Source organism: Schistocerca cancellata, chromosome 8, assembly GCF_023864275.1.
Source record: "Schistocerca cancellata isolate TAMUIC-IGC-003103 chromosome 8, iqSchCanc2.1, whole genome shotgun sequence".
Lineage (NCBI taxonomy): Eukaryota > Metazoa > Arthropoda > Insecta > Orthoptera > Acrididae > Schistocerca > Schistocerca cancellata.
In genome coordinates this window covers 461,434,435-461,445,833 of record NC_064633.1, presented here as the reverse complement: position 1 = coordinate 461,445,833, position 11,399 = coordinate 461,434,435, and the positions used below count along the sequence as shown (strand labels likewise).

Sequence of the window (11,399 nt, the reverse complement as noted above, 5' to 3'; positions counted from 1 at the left end):
GACAACACTCACTTCTGTCTCTCCTCCTGTATGCTGATATCCCTCCCCCTTCCCTGCCCCATTCTGGGCTGCTGCTTTCATTTGATGCATTTACATTCTGGCCGGAGATAGTGGTCATGTGTGTGTGAGGTGTGCTTGCTTGTCTGAATGTGTAGGTGTTTCCTTTCTGATGAAGGCTTTGGCTGAAAGCTCAATGTTTAATACTCTTTTCGTTGAGCCTGTTTGCAACTCAATGTGTCATTCAGGTGAATAGTAAACTACCCCTTTCATATAAAAAATGACACATTTTGAAGATGTCTTTAATTTGTTGTATTATTTAAACTGCATAATTTCATAATATACACATATAAATATGAAAACCAAAAAGTACAGTTATGTTAGCTTCACAAACATTTAAATTAACTTGATCACTACTCAGTTTTCTTGTGTCAGCCAATGACCTCTGATGTCACAGCAACATCACTTTGTCACGTGAACTCATAAATGCCACAAACTGAACATAAAAATTTCCAAACTTTTGAATCGGAAACATGGAAAATATTAAGCATATAGTAAAGCAAGCATACACCACATTCAAAACGCATCTTTTTTAGTATGTCTGGTTGTGACAAAGTCTCAGAAAATGTGACATCTGTAGATAAATATGCAACCTGTGGATCTTACCTTGGTGTTGTTTAGTACATGATTATGAACCAGAAAGAAGATACAGAATGAAAACTTTTAGTAACTGTGTGATATTCCCCCCTCCCACTTGAAATCTTAGTTGTGGTGACAGACTGATACGTAACTTACCTTGAGATCTGGGTTAGTTCCGATTGATAAATGTCACAGCCTTCCCCAGTGTGGAAGTTCTGAGTGGTGGCTGGTTCAAAGTATCTATGCTTAAGTTACAAGGAATCAGGTTTAATGAAAGCTGGGAAAAACTTGAAAAAAGAAAACTAATTTATTTGTTTACAATTAACAAGAGGAAATTAATATTTTTAATACAAATTCTGGAGAATTTTGTCAACACAGAATTCATGAGAATTTTTTTCAGGAACACACACAACTTAATAAAACTGTCGAGGTACTTTCCTCTTTCTTCGAATGTCATTCTGCATTTACAACTGTATGAATAATGCACATGAAACAAAATCACTGAAGTTTTCAATGCAGCTACTGTTCATGTATATTATTCTTTATGTTACAAAAGATAAAAATAACAAACATGAGAAAAAATTACCAATGTGGGTAAAAGAGAATGAAAGAAGGAATTCAGATATCTGTTACATACACAGCTTCAAATATACAATGCTATTTTCTCTGTGTACTTCATAGCAAACAAGCCTTTTTTCCATTCTTTTTATTGTGCTTTATTATGAGTCCTGTGACAGTGAAAGATGCATTTTAGTTACACAGATCACTAGGGAAAAATTACAAAAATTGGAATACACATTCACGAACTGCCCATTATCCACAGAACCAATAGCTTATGTTTGCAGTGGCAAATTCTGTTAAATTACTAAGTTATATCTAACAGTTCTTGTGATAAAATTAGTCTCATGATTTTACTGGCAACAGTTCCTATTGTGTGTGGAGTAATGAAGAGCACAGTTCAATAACAAGACCATTTGGTTTGTCGCTGATATTTATTACATTCCAGATTCACTTCTTGCTAGACCCAAATCCTGAGAATCCCATTATAGCTGCTAATTCTGAACTTGGTGTTGTGTCTGTGTCTTCATCTAATTTTCGTCGTTTTTCTTTGCGTTTCTCCTTGCGATATTCTCTCAGTTTCTCCTCCTACAAAACAGAGCAAAAAAGTGCTTGAGAGTAACAAATGTAGGGGGAAACTATGTCTTCAAAAACTATCTACTGGCGATGCAAAAAGTTTATAAAATAATCAACTCAATGACACAATAAGTGAGGCTGTACTGAATATCAAATACAAAAATCACCATATAGCGGAAATGCTGAGTCACAGATAGGCACAACAAAAAGACTGTCATAAATAATAGCTTTCAGCCAGTAAGGCTTCCTTCAGAATTACACGGCAAACACACACACACACACACACACACACACACACACACACACACACACACACACAGGACTGCAGTCTCAGGCAACTGAGGCCACACTGCGAGCAGGAGGTAAGAGGCTAAGAGCAGGCTTGGCCAGGGTGGGATAATACGGTAGGTGTGGTGGACAGTGATGTGCTGTTGAGGAGTGTGGAGGGACGAGATGTGGTTGGTTTAAAAGAGGGGGAGAAGGACCAAACAACAAGGTCGTCGGCTCCTTGTTCCTAATAAAACAATGCCACAAGTGTGAGAATAACAGACGCGACATATAACACAAAACGGAAAGAAAGGAGAAACCACAAGAACGAAGGAAAGGCAACGAACACTAAAAGGAACAAAAGAGGACAAGAAAACAACATAGATATGCTAGAAACAGAAGAGAGTAAAACAAGAAAGCAGATTACAGTGGCTGACTGACCACGAGAATAAAAAGGAAAAGCCGGCCACTCTGCAACACACTAAAAAACACCACCCTAAAAGCACTAGGGTGGAGGACACAGAACAACGAAGGACATGCGCTAAAACTTAGATCAAATGATAAAACTCACCTTCAAGAATAAAATGTAAAACTAAATCAGCCAATGAGGCTTTGTCAGATAAAATGAGCAGCAACGAGTCCGGTAACCCAAGATTTTGTCGCTGGGCAGTCACAGTGCACCATAATATGGGTCACTGTCAACAGGGTGCTGCACCGACACTGAGGCAAGTCTTCAGGGCGCAAGAGGTAATCGTGAGTCACCCAAGCGTGCCCAATGCAGAGCCGGCAGAGGACAACTGATTCCCTGCAAGAGGCCCGCTTGGAAGACTTCCACACATTCATAGTTTCCTTAATGACACGCAGTTTGTTGTGTGTACTGTTATGCCATTCCATCTCCCAAAGCCGAAAAACCATGCGGCGTAAGTCAGAACGCAGGTCTGGTTCAGAGATGCCCATTTCCAGAAGGCATTTCCGCATAGCCTGTTTGGCCAGCCTGTTGGCAAGCTTGTTGCCTGGGATGCCGACATGTCCTGGGATCCACACAAACACCACTGAACGACAGGACTGCTCCAGGGCATAGATGGACTCCTGGATTGGGCAGCCATTGGGCAAGACATGCTGTTCAATATGGCCTCTGTGGACAAAGGCGAAGTCAACATTATCTCAGCCACTGAGCCATCTGTGTAAACCACTTCAGAGCCCCAGAACACTTCAAGAATCGAAAGGAAGTGACAGTGGAGAGCCGCAGGGTTAACGGAGTTCTTATGGCCAAGCGAAAGGTCCAGGCAGTGCTCCGGCCTACAGCTACACCACAGAGATGTAGGTGAATGGACCTTGAGGAGAGACAGAAGCAATCGCACACGAACCGCAATTGTTAGCCTTGCCCTGGGCCACCTATGTGGGAGGTGAACTGCTGTGGTTGGGAAAAGAAGATAGTAATTAGGAAGTTCAGGAGGGCTATGAATGTGTGCAACGTAACTGGCGGGCAGTTGTTCTCATCTGATCTTCAATGGCGGCACTCCAACCTCCACCAGTACGCTTATCACCGGACTCGTTCTAAGAGCTCCTGTCGCTAGTCGAACTCCACAATGGTGCAATGGATTGAGCAAACACGATGCTGAGGGCGCTGCCGAACCATAAATCACACTCCCATAGTCAAGGCAGTATTGAACAAGGGCTCTGTCGAGCTGCAGCAGCGTGGAGCGATCTGCACCCCAGTTGGTGTTGCTCAGGCAGCGGAGGGCATTGAGGTGCTGCCAACACTTCCGTTTAAGCTGACTAAGGTGAGGAAGCCAAGTCAAATGAGTGTTAAAAACCAGACTCGATATGTCTCCACTGCAGTGAGTGGATCATCCTTGAGGTAAAGTGCTGGTTCTGGATCTGGATGAATGGTACGATGCTGACAGAAATGCATGACACACATCTTCATGGTGGAAAACTGGAAGCCATGGGCCAGGGCCCATGACTGCGCCTTGCGGATGGCTCCCTGTAGGTGACACTCAGCAACACCAGTACCGGAGCAGCAGTACGAAATGCGAAGTCGTATGCAAACAAAGAAGGTGAGACATAGGGCCCAACAGCTGCTGCTAGACCATTAATGGCCACTAAAAATATAGGGAGACTCAATACAGAGCTCTGTGGGACTCCATTCTCCTGGAAATGGATGGAACTATGGGGAGGCACCAACTTGGACATGGAAAGTACAGAGCGACAGGAAGTTTTTGGTAAAAATTGGGAGCGGGCCCTGGAGACGCCACTCATATAATGTGGCAAGGATATGATGTTGCCAGGTCGTGCCGCATGCTTTACGTAAGTCAAAAAAGATGGTAGCCAGGTGTTGGCATCTGGAAAAGGCTGTTCGGATGGCAGACTCGAGAGACACGAGATTATCAGTGGTAGAGCGAGCCTGGCGGAAGCACCCAGTCATGGAGCCAGTAGGCCACGTGACTCCAGTACCCAACCCAACCGCCAACACCCCATATGTTCCAGCAGCTTATAAAGAACGTTGTTGAGGCTGATGGGCTGACAGCTATCCACATAAAGTGGATTTTTACTGGGCCTGAGCACCGGAATGATGGTGCTCTCTTGCCATTGTGATGGAAAGACGCCATCGCACCAGATCCGGTTGAAGATGATGGCCATGGACCTGATCAGGCCCAGGAGCTGTGTTGGAGCAATGTGCAAGGGCACTGAGGAGCTCCCAGTCTTTGAATGGAGTGTTATAGGATTCACTGTGGCCCACAGTCGTTTAATGAGCACAGTAAAAGCACACGGACCATCAGACCAATTGTGTGATTGGATTGAAGAGTTCCTAGATAACAGAACGCAGCATGTCATTCTCAATGGAGAGAAGTCTTCCGAAGTAAGAGTGATTTCAGGTGTGCCGCAGGGGAGTGTCATAGGACCGTTGCTATTCACAATATACATAAATGACCTTGTGGATGACATTGGAAGTTCACTGAGGCTTTTTGCAGATGATGCTGTGGTGTTTCGAGAGGTTGTAACAATAGAAAATTGTACTGAAATGCAGGAGGATCTGCAGTGAATTGACGCATGGTGCAGGGAATGGCAATTGAATCTCAATGTAGACAAGTGTAATGTGCTGTGAATACACAGAAAGATAGATCCCTTATCACTTAGCTACAACATAGCAGGTCAGCAACTGGAAGCAGTTAATTCCATAAATTATCTGCGAGTATGCATTAGGAGTGATTTAAAATGGAACGATCATATAAAGTTGATCGTTGGTAAAGCTGATGCCAGACTGAGATTCATTGGAAGAATCCTAAGGAAATGCAATCCGAAAACAAAGGAAGTAGGTTACAGTACGCTTGTTCTCCCACTGTTTGAATACTGCTAGGCGGTGTGGGATCCGTACCAGATAGGGTTCATAGAAGAGATAGAGAAGATCCAATGGACAGAAGCGTGCTTTGTTACAGGATCATTTAGTAATCGCGAAAGCCTTACAGAGATGATAGATAAACTCCAGTGGAAGACTCTACAGGAGAGACGCTCAGTACCTCGGTACATGCTTTTGTTAAAGTTTCGAGAACATACCTTCACCGAAGAGTCAAGCAGTATATTGCTCCCTCCTACGTATATCTCGCGAAGAGACCATGAGGATAAAATCAGAGAGATTAGAGCCCACACAGAAGCATACCGACATATCCTTCTTCCCACGAACAATATGAGACTGGAATACAAAGGAGAACCGATAGAGGTACTCAAGGTACCCTCCGCCACACACCGTCAGGTGGCTTGCGGAGTATGGATGTAGATGTAGTGAATGACAGGACTTTCCCTTCCAGCTGCCGTTTGAGAGTGCGAAAGGCTGGGGGGTAATTCTCCGACACAGGGGCTCGAGCAAAGTGCTCGGCAATCGCGTTTGTATCAGTAGATGACAAACCATTTATCGTAATACCGGGAACACCTGTTGGGGTCTGGTACCCAAAAAGACGTTTGATCTTTGGCCAGACTTGGGAAGGTGACATGTGGCACCCAATTGTCGAGAGGTATCTCTCCCAATATTCCTGTCTCTGTCATATGATAAGTTGGCCAACGCGGGCATGGAGCCGTTTAAAGGCTATGAAGTGCTCCAGGAAAGGGTACCACTTATGCTGCTGTAGAGCTCGCCGATGCTCCTTAATTGCTTCAGCGACTTCCAGCAACCACCAAGGGACTGCCTTACGCCAGGGGCACCCTAGACAGAGAGGGATTGCATTTTCTGTGGCAGAAACAATTGTTGTAGTCACCTGCTCAACCATCACATCGATGTTCCCGTGTGGGGGAGATTCAATGGTGACAACAGAGGTGAAAGTTTCCCAGTCCACCCTTGTTTAAAGACCATCTGGGCAGGCGTCCGTGGGCCTGACACCGGGGCAGTGACAGGAAGTTGAGGAAGTGGTCTCACTACCACACAGGTCATCATGTACTCTCCAGTGGATTGGTGGGAAAAGTCCTGGGCTGCAAATTGATAAATCAATGACCGAGTAACTACCATGAGCCACACTAAAATGTGTGGTGGCCCCAGTATTTAAGAGGCAGGGGTCAAACTGAGACAGTAAAGTTTCGACATCTCTGCCTCAGCCAGTAAGCATGGTGTCACCCCAGAAGGGGTTATGCATGTTAAAATCTCCAAAAAGTAGGAAATGTTTAGGGAGTTGATCAATCAGTGCAGCTAATACATTCAGGGGTACTGCACCATCTGGAGGAAGATGTACATTGCAGACAGTTATTTTCTGCGTCGTCCTTATTCTGATAGCCACAGCTTCAAGAGGCATTTGAAGGGGCACAGTGTCACTATAGACTGAGTTTAGGGCATAAATGCAAACTCAAACTGACACTCAATTATAGTCACTATGGTTCCTGTAATATCCCTTATAGCCGTGGAGGGCAGGGGTCCGCGTTGCTGGGAACCAGGTTTCCTGGAGGGCAATGCAGATAGCAGGTGTAAAGCTTAACAAGTGCCATAGCTCAGCCAGACGGTGAAAAAAACCGCTACAATTCCACTGGAGGATGACGTCATCATGAGACTGGGAAGGCATGGAACATTCAATGAGGCAGTTTATGCCTCAGAGTCACATGCTGCCACCGACTTTTACTGCCTGAGCAGTCTATATCCATTGTGTCTGAGGGTCTCGTGAGATCTAGGCCATCAGCGGGCACCAGAATCTCCACCCCATCCTCAGATGCAGAGCTTGTAGGTAGCAGTGGTGTAAGTGCCACTGCAATTTCCTCGGTCTTAGGGGTCTTCTTTTTGGATTTCTCTCGCTGCTCCTTGGGTTTCCCCGGCTGGGAGGACTTTGCTGGCTCAGTCTCCGGGACTGAGGATGAGCAAGAATCCCTACGACCAGCTGCTTTTGAGCTCTTCAGCCACTGGCCAGTGTCATCTTTCCCACTAGGAGAAACGTTGGAAGGGAGTGACCCAAGGGACACATTCCTAGTAAGAGAAGCCAAAGAAGACGCTTCTCCGGCTTAGAAGTGAGGACGGATGTCCCCAATGGTTGGGGGGGGGGGGGGGGGGTGTTGCTCCCGAAGTAGGTGGTGTGAGAGCAACAGGGAGGGAAATGTCCCCCCCCCCCCCCCCCCCATCAAGGGGGCAGGTGTAGTCTCCTGGCTCTGAGAGGTGACTCGGGTTGGCGGAGCTGATGGTGCCAGAACTGTTGTAGCGGCAGCATAAGACGATGTCATACGTACAGGATGCAGGCGTTCAAATTTTCTCTTAGCCTCAGTGTAGGTCAGTTGGTCCAGGGTCTTGTACTCCATGATTTTCCTTTCTTTCTGGAGAATCGTGCAGTCTGGCAAGCAAGGTGAATGGTGCTCTCCACAACTGACACAGATGAGAGGCTGGGGAAATGGAGTGCTGGGATGTGATGGGTGTCTGCAATCTTGACATGAGATGCTGGAAGTACAGCTGGAAGACATATGGCTGAAGTTCCAGCGCTTAAAGCACCGCAATGGGGGAGGGATATATGGCTTTACATCACAGCGGTAGACCATCACCTTGACCTTCTCGGGCAATGTATTACCATCAAAGGTCATGATGAAGGCACTAGTGGCAACCTGATTATCCCTCGGACCCCAGTGGACACTTTGGACGAAATGTACACCTCGCTGCTCTAAGTTGGCGTGCAGATCATTGTCAGAATGCAAAAGAAGGTCCCTGTGAAATATGTTACCCTGGACAATATTTAAGCTCTTATGGGGCGTGATGGTTATAGAAAAATACACCAGCTTGTCTCAAGCAAGTAATGTCTGTGACTGGGCAGAGGATGCAGTTTTGATCACGACTGACCCAGATCTCATTTTGGATAATCCAACCACCTCCCCAAACTTGTCCTCTAAATGCTCAACAAAAAACTAAGGCTTTGTCGTCATGAAAGATTTCCCATCAGCTCTCAAACAGACAAGGTACAAGGGTGAATAAGATCCACTGCCATCCTTAGCCTGACATTCCTCCCATGGTGTGGCCAGGGAGGGGAACGATTTGAGGTCGTACTTCTGGGTGTTGAACTGAGCTTGTGAATGCTTAGAGACTGGTGGTGTTTCACCACCAGCAAGAGATGATGGACTACGCTTCATCGCGTGTCATCTGCCCTAATGCCAACCACTCCAACCAGGGGCCCTCCCCATGGGCGCCACCCAGCCACTGCAAAGGTCATCTGGCAGGATGGCCATTGCCGGGGGCTGCAACCTACAGGGTACATGGTGGCCCCACCATAACGGACTGGCTACCGTGCTGGATATCAGGTGCAAAGAAGTCCACGGTCATCGTTGACACAGAAAGCAACACTGCATAGTGCATGGTGGAAAACGCACCCAGGATGGTGTCCTCACCCAAGAGATGGAGAATGAGCGGGACTTAAACGCGACGACGAGGAAGTGGGCTAAAGATCTCAATGCACGATGGACACAATGCACCATGTAAGGCGCCTTTCCCCAATTGGTTCGCTCTTCGGGAAAATTTTGAAAAAGTGAGGTCAAACCCTACAGGGGACCATCACATAAAGGCCAAAACGTATGAAAATCCTTTTAGTTGCCTCTTATGAAAGGCAGGAATACCTCGGGCCTATTCTTACCTCCAGACTCACAGGGGGAGGATGAGGTGGAAAGAGGGTAGGGCAGCTATGTGCACTCGAGAGGTTAGGCGGAGGGAGTGGAGAGGTGGGCGGATAGTGGAAAAGGAGAGAAGTAAAAAGACTGCGTCCGATGGCGGAATGAGGGCTGTGTAGTGCTGGAATGGGAATAGAGAAGGGCTGGATGGGAGAGGACAATGACTAATGAATGTTGAGGCCAGGTGGGTTACGGAAATGTAGGATATATTGCAAGGAAAGTTCTCACCCATGCAATTTGGAAAAGATGGTGTTGGTGGAAAGGATCCATATGGTGTAGGCTGTGAAGCACTCACTGAAATGAAGGATGTCGTGTTTGGCAGCAAGCTCAGCAGCAGGGTGGTCTACTTCTTTCTTGGCCAAAGTTTGTTGGTGGCCATTCAAGTGGACAGACAGCTTGTTGGTTGTCATGCCCCACATAGAATGCAGCACTGTTGTTGCAGCTTAGCTTGTAGATCACATGACTGATTTCACCGATAGCCCTGCCTTTGATGGGATAGGTTATAAGTTTGTGAGCAGACTGGAGTAGGTGGTGGTGGGAGGACATATAGGACAGGTCTTGCATCTAGGTCTAATGACAGGGGTATGAGTGATGGGGTAAGAGGTTGGGAGCAGGGGATGTGTAGGAATGGACATTGTGTAGGTTTGTTGGATGGCGGAAGACAACTGTGGGAGGGTGGGAAGGATAATGGGCAGGATATTTCAGGGCACAATGAGAGGTAGTCGAAACCCTGGCAGAGAATGTAATTCAGTTGCTCCAGTCCTGGATGGCACTGAGTTATGAGGAGAATGCTCCTCTGTGGCCGGACAGTGGATGATGATGATGATGATGATGATGATGATGATGATGATGATGATGTCGATGAAGATGATGATTCTTTTGGGGGCATTCAACTGTGCAGTTATTAGCGCTCGTACAAAGTCCCAATTTTTTTCACAGTTCAATTTTTTACACGTCTAATCGAGCTACTGTCACAAATGGTGATGATGATGATACTAGCCGGGAATCGAGCCCAGAACCGCATGATCCAGAGTCAGTAACATTAACCACGACTGGATGGTGGGACTTTGTGAGGTGGTGGGAGACTGGAAAAATAAAGCCCCTATTACACAATGCACCTAAACCGTACACCTATGCACCAGCACCCCAAGCATGTGTTTCTGGAACTACAGGCTGGTTCACGTAGACCTATTACACCATCCAAATGGGATATACTTGGCGTACATGTGCAGTAGACAGTAATAATGTGTGAAACACAGATAGAACTGTCTGATCTCTTGTAAAGTCAATTGTTCTACCGCGCGATACATGAGGAGGACTGTGTGACATATTGGAATGTCATTCGTTCAAATTATTTATGTGAGGTTCCTATTTAATAAGAAATTGTTTTTTAGCATTATTCATTAAGTAATTGTTAGTCTCTTATGTAGGTTACTACTGTTTTGAATTACAGATTCAATAGTTTTATATTATAACACTTAGTTACAAAGGTATATATGTATTTATACAGCATTTTGCACATGGAGAACCCACTTCTTTTTGGAGCTATTGCCCTGGCAATAAGAGTAAATCTTCATTGGGGCAGAATGACCACGAAAATGAAAAGCCTGATTTTGCTGAGCTCGACTCTGGCTGAAAAGAAGGGATGAAGGGAGGGGATTACATTCACTACTTATGAAAGAACTGAGGCTCGAAGATCCACAAGAATTTTGAAACTTCATGAGGATGGACATGGCCTGTTTTGAGAAGCTGCTATCTATGATAGAAGATGGAAGTAACAAGTGCGACACAGTCATTGGGAGGCTGCCTCACATTCTCGAAAGTAACAATTAAATCATATGTTTATACATTTTGTGATCATAGCAGCCCAGATCATGAGTAAAATACCAGTAAAAGCCCTGTTATGTTGCAGGCTGGTTGTAACATTATGTTTCCTGGCGACTTTCTCCCATATCACTGCCAGTTTCTCTTTTCTGGCATGCTGAAATAATGCAAGAGATGCATTAAAATCAAAAATGAACTTTCGTAAGTAAGGCATTACAATACAAATCGAAAAAATGTAATGTTATACACATATTACTCAGAAAGAGATGACTGCTGATGTACCTTATTATGATACAAGTCCGGGTCATACATCCTTTCCTCTCTATATGCCTGAATTAAGACACTTAATTACTCTTTGCACCATTTCATTTTGAGAATACGAAGCAATCAATAGAAAAATGCTTTCACAAACAGCTGGTATGAAA

At 45.5% G+C, this 11,399-nt stretch overlaps 1 protein-coding gene across 1 annotated transcript in view; it reads right to left on the bottom strand.

The window, feature by feature from the left end:
* Nucleotides 1–921: 921 nt before the first annotated feature.
* Nucleotides 922–11,399, bottom strand: part of LOC126095247 (zinc finger matrin-type protein 2) — a 31,086-nt gene continuing 20,608 nt past the window's right edge. The window contains exon 5 of the mRNA XM_049910000.1: nucleotides 922–1,782. Coding sequence (XP_049765957.1) covers nucleotides 1,645–1,782 — 138 coding nt within the window. The 3' untranslated portion in view covers nucleotides 922–1,644. The remainder of the gene's footprint in view (nucleotides 1,783–11,399) is intronic.